Raw genomic sequence first — 18,537 nt, 5'->3', positions numbered from 1 at the left:
CAGGTACACACGGCCACAGTGTTAACTATCCATTTCCGTTTTTACTCTCGCTCTCATCAAATGGTGATTCTAAACCTAGCACAGGTACACACGGCCACAGTGTTAACTATCCATTTCCGTTTTTACTCTCGCTCTCATCAAATGGTGATTCTTTGCGATAGAACGAGATGACATGACTGACAATGGGCAGTTAACACTGTTGCCGATAGTACAGGGACTTAACAACTCAGTGCAGGTTTAGCGGCACAGTGATATAGCATCTTGACGTAACAACACACATTCAACAACCACCAGGTTCAGTAATTTAGCACTGCGACACAGGTACAGGAAACAATATCGGAAGAATAACGTCGCTATAGTAGCGCAGGCATAGTGACTCATCAACCCAGCACAGGTAGAATAATTGAGTAACCCTATACATACATAATATTGTGGTATAAGCACTTTGCCTGAAACAACATAGCTCAAGTTCAGACATTCAGTACCCTAACACGGGAATAGCAGCACAGTGAAATAACATTGCCACAACTTCGCTGCAACAGCACAAGTATAATGACACAGCAGCCCAGCACAGGTTCAATAATTCAGTACCACAGAGGTACTGACATGCGACACAATAATTAATAGCTCCTCGCTGATACAACACAGGGACCTCGAAGCATTAGCACAGGTACTTACTGTACCTAGGGTAATTAGTTGAGTCAAATGAGGACACTAATATGTACTAATGTTTTACGAGTAACTATTAAAAATAGTTGAAGATTTTCTTGTATGTTAAGACAGAAATGTTTATGTTGTTATGGCAGAAATGTTACTATTTATTACCAAAACTTTACAGATCACTAAAGAGGTTGTGGGAAGAAATGACGTGAGTTTGTGTATTGATGTATCTGCTATTGTATTATTTCAATTTACTGCCAAACTCAAAACACCTCATAGCACCGTTTATCGTATACCGCTTAAAATAAAATGTTTATCCAATAATATTTTATTTAGAATGAAATGGCTAAAATGATGTAAATAATAACAAGATTTTCACAAACTTAATTTGTGTAAATAGTTGAATGTTCCTCCCAAAAACTTAAGGCCTTTTCAAGTATGCAATATGTTTGTACAGAATACAGATTAAAAATCATCTATTATTTTCTTTATTGTCACTTTATGTTATGCTATGTAACACACCTACTACATTTTAAGTCAAATACAGGATGTTTCTGAACGTCAATGATAGAGATTTGCAATATGTATCTAAATTAATTGTCAAAGACTCCTTTATTTACCATAACAATATGTATTGACTTAAACCAGTAAAACCCTAAAAACAAGTGAATTAAGTGTATACCTACAACTCATTGTACTATGTATTGTATGTATCTTGTTCAAATATTACATTGGTTATCTGCATGGCTTAGTACAATCATTTCTCTCTCCTATCGTAGGTACCGATTGGTGAGGTACAACGGCGTGTGGCGCGGTTGTGACATCCTGCAGTGGGTCATAGACAACACCAACCATAAAACCAGGTATGTATCTTTTTAATTTTATACTATTTATTTTTGATGATTACCCGTAACGACATAATTATGCTGAAATATTAATAATTTAAGAAGCAATACATGACATTGTTATTATTGTCTAATATTCACTATGTGCTTTTCTTTTTAAGAATCCGTAAAATATCTAAGAGACATGTTTGACATGTTTTGACATCTCTTATCATGTTAAAACGCGTAGGTTTTATTCATTTTATTTATTTATTATTACATTATTTAGTCGTTACATTCCTGACACTATTGTTCTCTATACAAATAAAATACGTTTTACGCACGTTTTAGTATAAGCATTCACAACTTTAAGAAATATAGGCAAAACAAGGTTTCCTACTAGTTTGTATGTTATTACCAAACCGGGAGTGATCGGCGAACGTATACGAACGCGAGCATTCGCGCGCGAACTATAATCGCAACATTTTCACCCAGGTTCCAGGCGAGCCAAGTGTGCCAGAACCTTCTAAGTTCAGGCTACATGGAGTGCGTGTCGGAACTGCTACAGTTTGCTGACTACGCGCTGTACCGCCCTACTGCACTGCCCTCTAACACCCAACAGGAAGACTCCAGCCGTGAGTCTATTGACACAAGTTTTTTCTTTTGTTTTTGGTATTGGTAAACCTTTGTCACCTGTCATCCGCTTTGCAATGGAGGGAAGTCGAACCTTAATTTCGAACTCCTCCTATGTTCTTCCTATGTCCTATGGGACAAACTCGACTTTCATTGGTTGGGTTTTTATGGCGGTCAAACTGTAGATCCTGGCTACACACGAGTTGCAGCGGTGGGAACGAGAGGTGGGAATAGTCCCGTTTTGTTTTTGGTATCTCAAATTATATCACTCGCTCATAATTAGTGTCCCCAAGCAGAGGTAGGGTTGGGACATGTAAAGTGCCCTTTGATCCTATTTACAGAAAATAAATGAGTTTACTGCGGTAACCGTTGCGCGAGTTTCTATGTATGCGCGTCAATCGCAATGCCCTTTCTGCAATAGGCGAACCGTGCACTTGCCGGCGTTAACTGTACATGGATATTCTTTAAAAAAAAAAATTGACCAAGTTCCTGAATCTTATGCTCATTATCAAATTCACAAATACACGTCCGATTTCAGCGGAGGAAGTTGAAAGTGCTGGCCGACTAGTCGAGAGCGTATCGTCGTACTGCCTGGATTTGAACCTGGGAAACAACTCTGCTCGGCTCATAAAGGCTCCTAAAACTGGTAAGCCATTTTTTGTAGCACACAGCCGCCTCCTTGGCCGCGCGACACTGGCCACCAAGAAAATGGTATTCTTTTTTTCTCGACCATTATCGTTATTATTTTGTTTTCAAGTTTTCTCACATAATGCAATTCTACGATTCGAATTACACGAAACAAAACATTTACGCTACACCATTTATTGCAGTTGTTAAATTCTATTCAAATTCCAATAATTGCTTACAATCAAGTCAGTATCTAATTAGGTACATTTTAATTGTTAGCAGAGACAAAATCATCGCCTTCTAGCGAAGAAGAGAATCAACCAGTCCTGGAGCAAAGTGAAGGTACATAAGTAATGCACAGTAAATTAATGTATTTACCCGACTGCGCCAGAAGGAGGGTTATGTTTTTCGAGTGTATGTATGTATGTATGTATATTTCTTTGGCACGGCCTAAACGTCTTGACAGATTTTAGCTTGAGAGGTGTCGTTAAATTCGTCTTTATCGTGAGAGTGACACTGACTATATTAAAATTGAAAAATGGCGGATTTTAGGCGCCATAGTCTTCAAAAAAAATTTTTTTTTTCTCAAAACCTATCGAGTGGGATATCAAATAAAGGGCTTTTTAAGTAGCTTGCAAAAAAGATAATTATGTAGTTCATTTTTACGCAGTTGGGTTTTTTGTTTATTTCTCACTCTGGTTATAAGTAGTGCATCATCTTTGGATGGTTTTTTAACCAAATTCAAATCGTGTTTATTGTGACATCACAGGCACATAATAAAGTCACATCATAAGTTTTGTAATGTTCTTTTCTGCTCAATTTTTGTATACTTTTGGACTTGTGTGAACATCACTTTACTTACTTGCCAGGCCACACAGAATCAGCGAGCGTGTGCAAGGCCATATCAGTATCAGGGGAGGAGCATCTTCGGCTTCTGATGCGGCAGTGCCTCGCACGAGCAGCGTTGCCCGCCGCCTGGTTACCAGCGTTGTTTCCGCTGTGCCGCCAAGCTTGCGACCTCATCATGCCTGGTAGGTTAGCGGAGCGAAGCGGAGATGTAGCGGAGTGAAGCGGAGAGGTAGCGGAGCGGTGTCGGGCGAGGAGCACCTTCGACTTCTGATGCGGCAGTGCCTCGCTCGCGCCGCCTGGTTGCCGGCGCTGTTTCCGCTGTGCCGTCAAGCTTGCGACCTCATCATGCCTGGTAGGTTAGCGGAGATTTAGCGGAGCGAAGCGGAGAGGTAGCGGAGCGGTGTCGGGCGAGGAGCACCTTCGACTTCTGATGCGGCAGTGCCTCGCACGAGCAGCGTTGCCCGCCGCCTGGTTGCCGGCGCTGTTCCCGCTGTGCCGTCAAGCCTGCGACCTCGTCATGCCCGGTAGGTTAGCGGAGATTTAGCGGAGCGAAGCGGAGATTTAGCGGAGAGGTAGCGGAGCGGTGTCGGGCGAGGAGCACCTTCGACTTCTGATGCGGCAGTGCCTCGCACGTGCCGGACTGCCTGCCGTCTGGCTACCAGCGCTGTTCCCGCTGTGCCGCCAGGCCTGCGACCTCGTCATGCCCGGTAGGTTAGCGGAGCGGAGCGGAGAGGTAGCGGAGCGAAGCGGTGATGTAGCGGAGTGAAGCGGAGAGATAGAGAAGCGGTGTCAGGGGTGGAGCACCTTCGACTTCTGATGCGGCTGTGCCTCGCACGAGCAGCGTTGCCCGCCGCCTGGTTGCCGGCGCTGTTCCCGCTGTGCCGTCAAGCCTGCGACCTCGTCATGCCCGGTAGGTTAGCGGAGATTAAGCGGAGAGGTAGCGGAGTGAAGCAGAGAGGTAGCGGAGCGGTATCGGGCGAGGAGCACCTTCGTTTATTGATGAGGCAGTGCCTCGCACGAGCCGCGCTGCCGGCCGCCTGGTTGCCAGCGCTGTTTCCGCTGTGCCGCCAAGCAGCTGCGACCGCGTCATGCTCGGTAGGTTAGCGGAGATGAAGCAGAGACATAGCGGAGCGAAGCGGAGATGTAGCGGAGCGGTATCGGGTGAGGAGCACCATTGACTGCTACGAAAAACTAATAATAGCCTAATAGGCTGTGCCTATTATAGTCCAGCAACTTATTGCGCGACCGTAATGCAACTATTACTTGCTACTACGAGTACCTCGACCCATCTACCGTCTCCCCACTGCAGGACGGTCGTATACGAAGTTAACTGTCTATAATGCTTGTGTGTTGCTACACAATTAATTAATTATTAAGCCTAGCCGCAGACCACAGATGTCGGCCGATAGTTGGGTTGGGCTGTTAATTAGTATGGACATGTATGAAAGCGCGCATATTACACGGTTTTGGTATCGACTAATTCTTCATACAAATTATAATTATTAAGCCCAACTATCGGCCAACTAAAAGTCGGTGGTCTGCGCCTAGTCTTAGGCTGGTTTTAGTGTCACGCGGACTGTCAGTGCGGATCGCTCCGCACAGCTGATCTGTATGAATTGCTAGGGAGCGAGCTAACTCTAAAACGCTCCCTAGAAGTTCATACAGATTGGCCGTGCGGAGCGGGTCCGCACCGGACGGTCCGCGTGACACTAAAACCAGCCTTAAGAGCGTTTACGCCGTTTGGCGCAAAAACAGTACTTTTTCAACTCGATACAATCATTAACCAGTTATATGTATTACAAATATGTTATAGACATAAATAATTAGGTAATATCATCGTCTAAATAGTTAGTTGAGAAAATATTTCTATTAATATAGTATTTAAGAATTCTATCAACATAAGTCCACACAGGTTTTCTAAATTTCCACTTTAGCGTCAGTTTACAAGCTGAAATTTTTATGAAAATACTGTGAAAACGATATAACAAACATTTATATCTTCAAGCATAGGTCCTTAGGCAAATAGTTAGTTGAGAAAATTCTTAGATTTAAGCATTTTACAATAAGAAATCACAAATTCAAAGAACGTGAAATACCCAAAAGTCAAAGTGATTTTTACACCATTATTCTTCTTTAATTCAACATAAAAATAGCTTAATATAATAAAATAACATCTTCTTTAAAATATTTACTTTGAAACGATACATAAATTCATTGTTATTGTTTTGCTATAAACATTTGAAAACTATTAAAAAACGCCGCGCGCGAATCATTTCCAATGATGCCCCTTGAAATGCCGCGCTTCGCGTAAACGCTCTTAAAGGGAAACTTGTCATCTGCTTCCAGATCTGTTCAGCACGGACATCGACCCGCGGCACTACGTGCAGGTCAAGAAGGTGCCGGGCGGCGAGCCGCGCGACAGCTGCGTCGTGCGCGGCGTCGTGCTCACCAAGAACGTGGCCCACAGGTGGGCGTGGGCTCCTTACAGACGCAGCACTACGGCAGGCCCAGGAGCCGCGCGACAGCTGCGTCGTGCGCGGCGTCGTGCTCACCAAGAACGTGGCCCACAGGTGGGCGTGGGCTCCTTACAGACGCAGCACTACGGCAGGCCCAGGAGCCGCGCGACAGCTGCGTCGTGCGCGGCGTCGTGCTCACCAAGAACGTGGCCCACAGGTGGGCGTGGGCTCCTTACAGACGCAGCACTACGGCAGGCCCAGGAGCCGCGCGACAGCTGCGTCGTGCGCGGCGTCGTGCTCACCAAGAACGTGGCCCACAGGTGGGCGTGGGCTCCTTACAGACGCAGCACTACGGCAGGCCCAGGAGCCGCGCGACAGCTGCGTCGTGCGCGGCGTCGTGCTCACCAAGAACGTGGCCCACAGGTGGGCGTGGGCTCCTTACAGACGCAGCACTACGGCAGGCCCAGGAGCCGCGCGACAGCTGCGTCGTGCGCGGCGTCGTGCTCACCAAGAACGTGGCCCACAGGTGGGCGTGGGCTCCTTACAGACGCAGCACTACGGCAGGCCCAGGAGCCGCGCGACAGCTGCGTCGTGCGCGGCGTCGTGCTCACCAAGAACGTGGCCCACAGGTGGGCGTGGGCTCCTTACAGACGCAGCACTACGGCAGGCCCAGGAGCCGCGCGACAGCTGCGTCGTGCGCGGCGTCGTGCTCACCAAGAACGTGGCCCACAGGTGGGCGTGGGCTCCTTACAGACGCAGCACTACGGCAGGCCCAGGAGCCGCGCGACAGCTGCGTCGTGCGCGGCGTCGTGCTCACCAAGAACGTGGCCCACAGGTGGGCGTGGGCTCCTTACAGACGCAGCACTACGGCAGGCCCAGGAGCCGCGCGACAGCTGCGTCGTGCGCGGCGTCGTGCTCACCAAGAACGTGGCCCACAGGTGGGCGTGGGCTCCTTACAGACGCAGCACTACGGCAGGCCCAGGAGCCGCGCGACAGCTGCGTCGTGCGCGGCGTCGTGCTCACCAAGAACGTGGCCCACAGGTGGGCGTGGGCTCCTTACAGACGCAGCACTACGGCAGGCCCAGGAGCCGCGCGACAGCTGCGTCGTGCGCGGCGTCGTGCTCACCAAGAACGTGGCCCACAGGTGGGCGTGGGCTCCTTACAGACGCAGCACTACGGCAGGCCCAGGAGCCGCGCGACAGCTGCGTCGTGCTCACCAAGAACGTGGCCCACAGGTGGGCGTGGGCTCCTTACAGACAGCACTTTTTTTTTTATGTATTTTCTGCTCTATGGCAATCTGTTCGAAAACAATAAGCCACTTGTTTGGCTGGAGCTACATGTCCTGAGTTTTATGTTGTCTTCGAGAGCCAATCAATTGCTGATCTTTTTCCAGCAAACTCTCTTCCTGGCTCAGTCTACAAATCTTTGGGCGAGACTGGGAATGCCTTGTCTTTTCAGTCGATTGTACTGTAGTCCACCTTCTCCACTTAAGGCCTGTGCGAGTTCGTTTGCATGAGTTTCCAGTTTCTCCTGGTATTTCAGGCTTGCCTGTACTATTTCCTCACGAACAGTGTTCATGCCTAGGTCAAGATACATGTACTTGTTGCTAATACATTGGGGTACGCCGAGCATGGTTCTAAGTGCTTTACTTTGAAATCTTTCCAGTATGTCGATGTTACTCTTGCTAGCTGTTCCCCATAACTGTGTCCCGTAAGTCCAGATAGGTTTCAAAGTTGCTTTGTATACCAAGACCTTGCTGGTGCTGTTCAGTTGCGAGCTTCGTCCGATCAACCAGTTAAGACCACGAAGTTTTCCATCTAGTTGTTTTCTTTTAGCCCAGATGTGCTTAAGGAGCCGCGCGACAGCTGCGTCGTGCTCACCAAGAACGTGGCCCACAGGTGGGCGTGGGCTCCTTACAGACGCAGCACTACGGCAGGCCGAGGAGCCGCGACAGCTGCGTCGTGCTCACCAAGAACGTGGCCCACAGGTGGGCGTGGGCTCCTTACAGACGCAGCACTACGGCAGGCCGAGGAGCCGCGCGACAGCTGCGTCGTGCTCACCAAGAACGTGGCCCACAGGTGGGCGTGGGCTCCTTACAGACGCAGCTCTACGACAGGCCGAGGAGCCGCGCGACAGCGGCGTCGTGCTCACCAAGAACGTGGCCCACAGGTGGGCGTGGGCTCCTTACAGACGCAGCACTACGGCAGGCCCAGGAGCCGCGCGACAGCTGCGTCGTGCTCACCAAGAACGTGGCCCACAGGTGGGCGTGGGCTCCTTACAGACGCAGCACTACGGCAGGCCCAGGAGCCGCGCGACAGCTGCGTCGTGCTCACCAAGAACGTGGCCCACAGGTGGGCGTGGGCTCCTTACAGACGCAGCACTACGGCAGGCCGAGGAGCCGCGCGACAGCTGCGTCGTGCTCACCAAGAACGTGGCCCACAGGTGGGCGTGGGCTCCTTACAGACGCAGCACTACAGCAGGCCGAGGAGCCGCGCGACAACTGCGTCGTGCTCACCAAGAACGTGGCCCACAGGTGGGCGTGGGCTCCTTACAGACGCAGCACTACGGCAGGCCGAGGAGCCGCGCGACAGCTGCGTCGTGCTCACCAAGAACGTGGCCCACAGGTGGGCGTGGGCTCCTTACAGACGCAGCACTAAGACAGGTCGAGGAGCCGCGCGACAACTGCGTCGTGCTCACCAAGAACGTGGCCCACAGGTGGGCGTGGGCTCCTTACAGACGCAGCACTACGGCAGGCCCAGGAGCCGCGCGACAGCTGCGTCGTGCTCACCAAGAACGTGGCCCACAGGTGGGCGTGGGCTCCTTACAGACGCAGCACTAAGACAGGTCGAGGAGCCGCGCGACAGCGGCGTCGTGCTCACCAAGAACGTGGCCCACAGGTGGGCGTGGGCTCCTTACAGACGCAGCACTACAGCAGGCCGAGGAGCCGCGCGACAACTGCGTCGTGCTCACCAAGAACGTGGCCCACAGGTGGGCGTGGGCTCCTTACAGACGCAGCACTACGGCAGGCCGAGGAGCCGCGCGACAGCTGCGTCGTGCTCACCAAGAACGTGGCCCACAGGTGGGCGTGGGCTCCTTACAGACGCAGCACTAAGACAGGTCGAGGAGCCGCGCGACAACTGCGTCGTGCTCACCAAGAACGTGGCCCACAGGTGGGCGTGGGCTCCTTACAGACGCAGCACTACGGCAGGCTGAGGAGCCGCGCGACAGCGGCGTCGTGCTCACCAAGAACGTGGCCCACAGGTGGGCTGGGATCCCACTACCATGGGCGTCGTATCATAAAGTTTATATTCCTTCGGAATAGACCAACATCCACGAGCTGTCAAACGAAACCGATTATGGATGACATTTGTGTGTCAGCGTCAGGATTATTTCACTGTGTACAATAAATCAATCACTGAACCAGTCACCACGTTTCTGAAGCACTATTTCAAATAAACATTCACGATTTCACTCACGTAAAACCTGAAAATATCTTAGTTCAAATTTTCAGCATGCCACTGCCTCTGAACTGTCTAATAGTTGCAAAAAATGGTTCTGTTTGGCGTAATGGCGACGGCATCACTCACTCATTTTTTTCCGTGGGAGAGCCACGCTTCGGCATGAATGGGCCGGCTCGACCGGAGTGATACCACGGCCTCACAAAAAACCGGCGTGAAGCAGCGCTTGCGCTGTGTTTCGCCGAGTGAGTGAGGATACCGGAGGCCCAATTGGGGGGGATTGGGATTTAAAAGGTTGGCAGCGCACTTGTGACGTCACTGATGTTGCGGGTGTACATGGGCGACGGCAATTGCTTACCATCAGGTGATCCGTCAGCTCGTCTGCCTCCTATCACATAAAAAAAAATAAAAAAAATCACGCGTCTCTTTACATAACATAACATTGATATTAATTATTTATGTCTTGGCCTTGCAGGGGCATGCCTCAAGAGATCGAGAACCCCACAATCTTGCTGTTGGACTGTTCCATTGCCTACCAGAGGGTGGAAGGGAAACTGACGTCATTAGAACCGGTCTTGTTGCAGGTAAAAAATTTACATGAAACTGTATTACAAATGTCATTGTTCTACATCAATTTTTATCTCAAACAAATGTGCTTATCCCGCGTTCTCTGAAAGAGTTCGATTCGACCGCCTCTTCTATGGTCTAGTGATAAGACCATCTGCTTCAGATCCAGAGGTCCCGGGTTCGATTCCTGGCGGGGACAGATTTTTCTGTTCGGTTTGGTTGGTGGTAGGGCCTCTTACCTAAGTCTGTCGCCATAGCAATAATGTCAATAGCAATGTTGTGTTCCGAAGAGTCAGAGGTAAGATAGCCAGTTCCTCTATGGTTGAGGTGAGATGCAGCGATGCAGGGCAAAAGCCCCATTGTGGATAAAAAAAAACACTTCCTAGCCGCCTAAATTGTGCCATTTCAACTTCATATTTCTTTTATGTGTCATTAAGTGTGGTATGCAAAAAAAAAGTATTTAATCTATCCTACAGGAACAACAATACCTAGTCCGTTGCGCAGCGCGTATCACAGCCCTACAGCCGAAAGTAGTATTAGTCCGCGGGGGCGCAGCCCGGGCCGTGCAGGATGCTCTCAGGGCCGCGGGCGTAGCCCTGGCCGCCAGGCTCGGGGACAAAGCCCTGCAGAGAACAGCCAGATGCTCAAGAGCTGATCTCGTGGCTTCTATTGATGCTAGGATCGGAACGCCTAGGCTGGGGACCGCGGAGAGATTCTATATTAAAAATTGTAAGTACATAATTTTGAACTTTATTTCCAAAAGTTAAGGTATAACTGCCAAGTTTGGAGGCAAAGCCCTGCAGAGAACTGCTAGATGTTCACGGGCTAATCTCGTGGCTTCTATTGACGCTAGGATTGGGAACTGAGAGACTGGGAACGGCGGAGAGATTCTACATTAAAAATTGTGAGTGATCATGTTCGTTCGTTTCAGCCGAAAGACATCCACTGCTGGACAAGGACCTCCCCCAAGGATTTCTACAAAGACCGCCGCTCGCATCCAGGAACCTTCCGCTACCTTCGCCAGATCGTCGGTCCACCTAGTAGGAGGCCTGCCCACGCTACGTCTTCCGGTTCGTGGTCGCCACTCAAGAACTTTCCTGCCCCAGCGGCCATCAGCTCTACGAGCTATGTGCCCCGCCCACTGCCACTTGATTTTAGCGATTCTGCGGGCTATGTCAGTCACTTTGGTTCTCCTAGGGATCTCCTCATTTCTGATTCGATCATGCAGGGAAACTCCGAGCATAGCACGCTCCATCGCCCTTTGGGTGACCTTGAGCCTTGTTATGAGTGATCATGTACCTTAAAGACAAAGCTTTGCAGAAGACCGCCAGGTGTTCTTTTACTAATCACATGATTCTCTTTAATTTTTAGATTCAAGCAAAACCCTGATGGTGTTAGAAGGCTGCGCAGAACCTCAGTTGGGATGCTGCATCCTCCTTCGAGGAGCGTCCTTACAAGAACTGATTAGGGTTAAAAAAGTAGTCAAATTCATGGTACTAGCGTGCTACAACTGGAAACTAGAAAAAGCATTCCTAGGTGATATAGAAGCTGTATTACCCGAACCGGGTATGACTTTTGATGACGATGAAGAAGAAATTGCAAAAGATAATGACAAAGAAGGATCGTTTTCAATGAATAATGACGCTGGACCTAATGAAAAGGATACGAGCGTCGGTGAATCCGACATAATTAATGATGAAGAGAAAGATAATAGTGACAATAGCGAAGTGTTTAAAGATGCTGTGTTGAGTGCCAATGATGCAAAGAGTAATGATTCGAAAGATAATGATGCAAAGTGTAATGATTTGAAAGATAACGATAAGAAGGAGCCAGATGATCCGTTGCAGAGGACGAAGTATGTACGCAAGGCGGATAGTGAAAAAAACTTTAGCTGTGGGGTTCCGATAAGGGATTTTAGTGATCCGCTAAGAGCAACCCTGTCGGTGGACGATGATGTGTTTTTGCCGAAGGAAGAAGCGAAGCTGCAGGCTGACACGCACAGCGACCGGTAAGTTGTATGAACCGATTTAGTTGATATTTTATGTACTATCGGCAACAGTGTTAACTGCCCATTGCCAGTCATGTCATCTCGTTCTACCGCAAAGAATCACCATTTGATTAGAGCAGTGGTTCTTAACTGGTGGTCCACGGACCATTGGTGGTCCCTGGAGGAATTCCAAGTGGTCCACGAAGTGCACTTGCACACCTTGGACAAAACCACTTTTAACTGATTTTTGCAGTCAAACTGGTTTTGGCCGATTATGAGGTGGTCCCTGACAAGACAGAAATTTGGTAAAATGGTCCCTCATGACTTAAAGGTTAAGAACCACTGGAGTAGAGCGAGAGCAAAAACGGAAATGGATAGTTAACAGTGTGGCCGTGTGTACATAATATATGTGATCTGTCAACGCAGTGAAAGATTGTTCGGAAATCGGTAGTTGTTTCATTACTGACAGTTAATTATAGACAATGTGGAAAATTATTTATTAGTAATATCTACTTTTTCCTGCATTCTCTATCAGCACGTTTGACCCGTTTCAGGATTTCCACAACGACCGGTTCTAAGTGCTTCCCGCGACCTTTGCTAGATCGTAGTCCTAGGGCTAGAGAGGGTCTACACTAAGCCTTCCAGTCCGTGACCGCCACTAAGAACTTTTCTGCTCCAACGACCACCAGTTCTGCGAGCTACGAACATCATCATAGTCATTCTAGCCATTGGACGTCTACTACCGAACATAGGCCTCCCCCAATGATTTCCATATTGACCGATTGGTAGCGACCTGCTTCCAGCGCCTGCCTGCTACCTTTATGATGTCGTCATGCCACCTCGTGGATGGACGTCCCACGCAATGAGGGCTATCGTTTTTATACTTAACAGTTGGCACCCCTGGCGATTGACAGGACCTTACTCTACAGTGGCGCCATCTTGATGAGTGCAAATGCGATAGTCCTCCTACCACTTTAGCGCTCACAAGTTGGCGCCACTGTCTTTGCGACTAGCAAGTGACAGGACCTTACTCTACAGTGGCGCCAACTGGTGAGCGCTAAAACGATAGCCCTCATTATAATTAAGTTAGCGTGTAGCTACACGCTACGGAGCTACGAACGAACGAACAAAAACTGACTTGTTATTATTGTTTCGCCACAGCTGGTCGACAGACGACGTAGTGTTGTCCATGTCTCCGCACACTGTAATCCCCGCGCCGTACCTCGAGACGGAGGCGGGGCGTCGCTGCCCGCTGAGGCGCTACTTCCCGCAGCCGCTGCTGCCGCACGCCCCGCACACACCCCGCGCGCTGCACCGCAAGATGAGCCGCCAACAAGACAGCGGGCCTGCGCTGAAGGTCAGTGGCCCCGTGTAGACGCAGGCGGGGCGTCGCTGCGGCGCTACTCCCCGCACACGCCCCGCGCGCTGCACCGCAAGATGAGCCGCCAACAAGACAGCGGGCCTGCGCTGAAGGTCAGTGGCCCCGTGTAGACGCAGGCGGGGCGTCGCTGCGGCGCTACTCCCCGCACACGCCCCGCGCGCTGCACCGCAAGATGAGCCGCCAACAAGACAGCGAGCCCGCGCTGAAGGTCAGTGGCCCCGTGTAGAGACGGAGGCGGGGTGTCGCTGTGGCGCTACTCCCCGCACACGCCCCGCGCGCTGCACCACAAGATGAGCCGCCAACAAGACAGCGGGCCCGCGCTGAAGGTCAGTGGCCCCGTGTAGAGACGGAGGCGGGGCGTCGCTGCGGCGCTACTCCCCGCACACGCCCCGCGCGCTGCACCGCAAGATGAGCCGCCAACAAGACAGCGAGCCCGCGCTGAAGGTCAGTGGCCCCGTGTAGAGACGGAGGCGGGGTGTCGCTGTGGCGCTACTCCCCGCACACGCCCCGCGCGCTGCACCACAAGATGAGCCGCCAACAAGACAGCGGGCCCGCGCTGAAGGTCAGTGGCCCCGTGTAGAGACGGAGGCGGGGCGTCGCTGCGGCGCTACTCCCCGCACACGCCCCGCGCGCTGCACCGCAAGATGAGCCGCCAACAAGACAGCGGGCCCGCGCTGAAGGTCAGTGGCCCCGTGTAGAGACGGAGGCGGGGCGTCGCTGCGGCGCTACTCCCCGCACACGCCCCGCGCGCTGCACCGCAAGATGAGCCGCCAACAAGACAGCGGGCCCGCGCTGAAGGTCAGTGGCCCCGTGTAGAAACGGAGGCGGGGCGTCGCTGCGGCGCTACTCCCCGCATCCGCTGCTGCCGCGTGCCCCGCACATACATCATTTCAACCACTGACATAGAAGTTTTCGACTACTGCTGAACATAGGCTGGGCCTCCCCCAATGTTATTCAAATGAGGGTTTTCGCGTATGAAAAATCCGCCAGATGGCAATACGTAGACGCGAGGTCCAAATGCTGCATGATTGGTTATTTTTGACATGACATTGACAGATATGTCAAAATCCACCAATCACGCAGCAGTCAGACCCCACATCCACGTCCCGCCATCTAGCGGTTCTTTTATACGCGAAAACCCTCATTGGTCGGCCTTCCTCAATATTATTCAAATTCAGAAGCTGCCTGCATGTAGTGACTTACGTTGGGTCCATTCCCTCGTCATTCATTCGTCCATTCGCTACCTGCCTCCGTTCCTACAAATTAGAACTAATAATTGATCCGGTGGTATTTACCCGTTTTGTATGTAACTTATCAATTTATTCCAGGAGGTCCACCCATTCATCCAGAACCCTATAACAGCGAGTGCGGACGACCCAGCGGTGCGGGCAGCGCTCGCCAACTACCGAGCTACTGGCTGCCGACTTGTTAGCGACAAACATAAAGGTGAGTCAATCAAGACGTGTATTGTAACTCGCTCCACGTAGGGGTAATGAAATCGAAATTCTATTTAGTCCGTCAGACAGATAATTAGAAAATATTAGCCTCATATTTTTTTATTTTTTCCATAATCGAATAATTACAGTGTTATATTGAGTTGAAATGTCGCGTGACGTCACTTTTGAGTAAAAAGTCTACTCAAGCATGACGTTTTGCCCCATTTCAACTCGATGTAGCACTGTTATTATTTCATTATGAAAGAAAAAAAATGAGTCTAATATTTTCTAATTATCTGTCGGATATAATTAAAATTTTGTCATCTAACCTATTCGCAGTTGTGTTTTTTAACATTATGCTTAAGCGCTTACTGGAGGAAATCGAATCCTAACTTCGAACTCCTATGTTTCTGCTTATTAATTTCATTGCGGGTCCAATGACAGTTTAACTTTCTTCTGGGACAAACTTGACCTTCACTGGTTGGGTTTTTATTGGCGGTTAAGCTGTAGATCCTGGCTACACAGGAGTTGCAGCGATTACAGTAAATTGTACAATTCAGTTGAAATAAATTTTATTACGAAGTCAGTAGGAGTCTGCCGTTGTTTTTGACATTATGAACTTACTTAGGCCCAGTTTTTTTATTCATAGTTAAAATAACTAATTGTTAAATTTTGCTACTAATGGTTAAATATTAACAAAATGTAAACTAATGGTTAAAAAAATTACTGAAAGTCATGCTAACCATTGTTCGAAACAGCTTTTAGAATTATTTTTTTCTGATATTTAACCACTTGTCATTTGACATCTGTCAAATTTGACTATTGGTTATTTTAACTACGAATCAAAAAACTGGGCCTTAATCGTTATTATAAACCACGTGGTTGTTAACCACATGCGTTCTTCTTTACTTTTTGTAGTCGAATGCCCCCTCTACAAGCCGTCAGTGGTAAAGAAGACGGTCAAAGAGCCGGAAGAGTCAGAGAAGCAGACTGACAACGAGCCGCTGGACCCACTAGCGCCGGAGAACCACCAGCGGCTGGGCATGCTGCTGTACAGCTACAGCAGCAAGTCCGCCAACGTGCCCGACTTCTGCGTCAACCCTTGGTGAGCTGTGCATCATCACCATCAGTATGCATCATCAGAAGCAGACTGACAACGAGCCGCTGGACCCACTAGCGCCGGAGAACCACCAGCGGCTGGGCATGCTGCTGTACAGCTACAGCAGCAAGTCCGCCAACGTGCCCGACTTCTGCGTCAACCCTTGGTGAGCTGTGCATCATCACCATCAGTATGCATCATCAGAAGCAGACTGACAACGAGCCGCTGGACCCACTAGCGCCCGAGAACCACCAGCGGCTGGGCATGCTGCTGTACAGCTACAGCAGCAAGTCCGCCAACGTGCCCGACTTCTGCGTCAACCCTTGGTGAGCTGTGCATCATCACCATCAGTATGCATCATCAGAAGCAGACTGACAACGAGCCGCTGGACCCACTAGCGCCCGAGAACCACCAGCGGCTGGGCATGCTGCTGTACAGCTACAGCAGCAAGTCCGCCAACGTGCCCGACTTCTGCGTCAACCCTTGGTGAGCTGTGCATCATCACCATCAGTATGCATCATCAGAAGCAGACTGACAACGAGCCGCTGGACCCATTAGCGCCGGAGAACCACCAGCGGCTGGGCATGCTGCTGTACAGCTACAGCAGCAAGTCCGCCAACGTGCCCGACTTCTGCGTCAACCCTTGGTGAGTCTAATTTAACCGCCTCTGTGGTCTAGTGGTAAGACCACCTGCTTCAGACGCAGAGGTCCCGGGTTCGATTCCCAGTGGGAGCTTCTTTCTTCTTTCCTATTTTTCTGTTCGGTTTGGTTGGTGGTAGGGCTTGTTCTAGGTCCGCCTGGCTAGCTACCACCATCTTACCTAAGTCTGTCGACATAACAACAAAGTTAACAGCATTGTTGTGTTCCAGCACTTATTGATAACTGACTTATAAAAATCAAAACCAGCTCATGGCCAAAATAAAAGAAGAAGAAGAAGACTTATAAAAATTGCCAAAGTACACGCGCGCTGATTATGTCTCGCATACCGCGTTCGTTCCTGAAAATGGTACTTTATGTAACGTGTCAAAATGTGACAAAATAAAATTCGATTCGATTGTCAATTGTTGATGAAAACAAAACGGAATCTTCTGAAGAACATCTGACTTTTATCTCTCTCTATACGCAAATAAGCGTTTTTTTTCGTCGAATAGTGCTAAATACAGGGTGTATTGTTTCTGTAACTTCTATGTTTCAACAGGATTGTTAACATGGAGATGTACGGACAGCACGACATATCCTTGGGGGCTTTCCTGGAGAAGTACTGCTTCAACGGGGACTACAAGTGTCCCTCGAGCAACTGCCAAGTGCCTATGAACCAACATGTTCGGAGGTATGTGGATTAATCATTATTTTATTGTTTACTATGCTAGCTGGGCCCGCCACTTCGTACACTTAAAAATAGTTTGAAAAACACGTTTTCTCAACATTAGGTTTTTTTTATGTTAGATTTGGTTTTTAGATAGAAGTTTCCATATCTTTTTTGCATAATTTTTATTCGCACACAACACTGACGCATGTTTTTAACTTAGAATACTGCGATTTATTTACAGATTTGTACATGGCGATGTATGTATTACTATCACGTGTAATACTATCGGCCACAGTAACGTAGATAAAATCAAGGAAGAACAGAATAAACAGGTAAGCATTGTTCACATTTTTTTTTTTAATGATTTTCATCTTACAAGGAGCTGATAATAATTATGTTAGTGACCATGAAAGTTTAAAATAATATAACTTCACGTGATGTTAATTCACTTGTTTAGGCACAATTTAGGCTAGTACCACAGAATACAAGTACTACCTACGTACAGAAAGTTTTCTTCGCGAAGGTATTTAAAAAAAATGTATGCTCAATGTCATCAATAATATGGTGTAATTTGGCTTGGGTTGCTGGTACTAAAATTTGGGGGAAAGATTAGTTGCCAAGTCCAATTTCAATAACATTAGGATGGCACACTATCACAAACTTTTGACAGATTTTATGCATTCCTACCTTCACCAAATCGTCGGTCCACCTGGTGGCCACTGTGGCAGAAAAGTTCTCGAGTGGTGACCACGAGCCAGAAGACTTAGTGTGGGCAGACCCCCCTCACTAAGTGCCCTTTTATTGGTAAATGAGTGTAATAAACTTCGCCAGGTGATGTTCTGGTCGCGCTGCGAGTATTGCGGCGCAACAGGGCGCGCGCGCCGCCTCTCCCGCGCGGCGCTGTCCCTGTCGCTCGCGTGCTACGTGCGCGCGCGCGCGTCGGCCGCCCGCTACGTGCGCGCGCGCCTGTGCCGCCACGCGCTGCACACGCACGCGCACGCCTTCGCGCGCCGCCTCACCACGGCCAGCTTCAGGTAGCGTGTTCTGTGCTGTACTGTGCTGTAGCGTAGGTATCGTGCTGTAGCGCGGCTCTGTACTGTGCTGTAGCGTAGGTATCGTGCTGTAGCGCGGGTATCGTACTGTAGCGCGGCGCTGTACTGTGCTGTAGAGCGGGTGTGGTACTGTAGCGCGGCGCTGTACTGTGCTGTAGCGTAGGTATCGTGCTGTAGCGCGGCGCTGTACTGTGCTGTC

At 49.5% G+C, this 18,537-nt stretch overlaps 1 protein-coding gene across 1 annotated transcript in view; it reads left to right on the top strand.

The window, feature by feature from the left end:
- Positions 1-18,537, top strand: part of LOC135077341 (putative 1-phosphatidylinositol 3-phosphate 5-kinase) — a 43,772-nt gene that overhangs the window by 2,256 nt on the left and 22,979 nt on the right. Inside the window, exons 5-23 of the mRNA XM_063971867.1 lie at positions 1,440-1,523; positions 1,980-2,119; positions 2,656-2,763; positions 3,024-3,086; positions 3,614-3,775; positions 5,940-6,125; positions 6,185-7,193; positions 9,983-10,091; positions 10,551-10,803; positions 11,446-12,082; positions 13,223-13,418; positions 13,519-13,650; positions 14,771-14,888; positions 15,797-15,983; positions 16,169-16,303; positions 16,489-16,623; positions 17,176-17,307; positions 17,528-17,618; positions 18,118-18,309. Coding sequence (XP_063827937.1) covers positions 1,440-1,523; positions 1,980-2,119; positions 2,656-2,763; positions 3,024-3,086; positions 3,614-3,775; positions 5,940-6,125; positions 6,185-7,193; positions 9,983-10,091; positions 10,551-10,803; positions 11,446-12,082; positions 13,223-13,418; positions 13,519-13,650; positions 14,771-14,888; positions 15,797-15,983; positions 16,169-16,303; positions 16,489-16,623; positions 17,176-17,307; positions 17,528-17,618; positions 18,118-18,309 — 4,069 coding nt within the window. The remainder of the gene's footprint in view (positions 1-1,439; positions 1,524-1,979; positions 2,120-2,655; positions 2,764-3,023; positions 3,087-3,613; positions 3,776-5,939; positions 6,126-6,184; positions 7,194-9,982; positions 10,092-10,550; positions 10,804-11,445; positions 12,083-13,222; positions 13,419-13,518; positions 13,651-14,770; positions 14,889-15,796; positions 15,984-16,168; positions 16,304-16,488; positions 16,624-17,175; positions 17,308-17,527; positions 17,619-18,117; positions 18,310-18,537) is intronic.

The sequence above is a fragment of the Ostrinia nubilalis genome, chromosome 13, assembly GCF_963855985.1.
Source record: "Ostrinia nubilalis chromosome 13, ilOstNubi1.1, whole genome shotgun sequence".
NCBI classification, from domain to species: Eukaryota; Metazoa; Arthropoda; class Insecta; order Lepidoptera; family Crambidae; genus Ostrinia; species Ostrinia nubilalis.
Note: the sequence above shows the minus strand (reverse complement) of the source record. Positions and strands in the feature narration are given on the sequence as shown.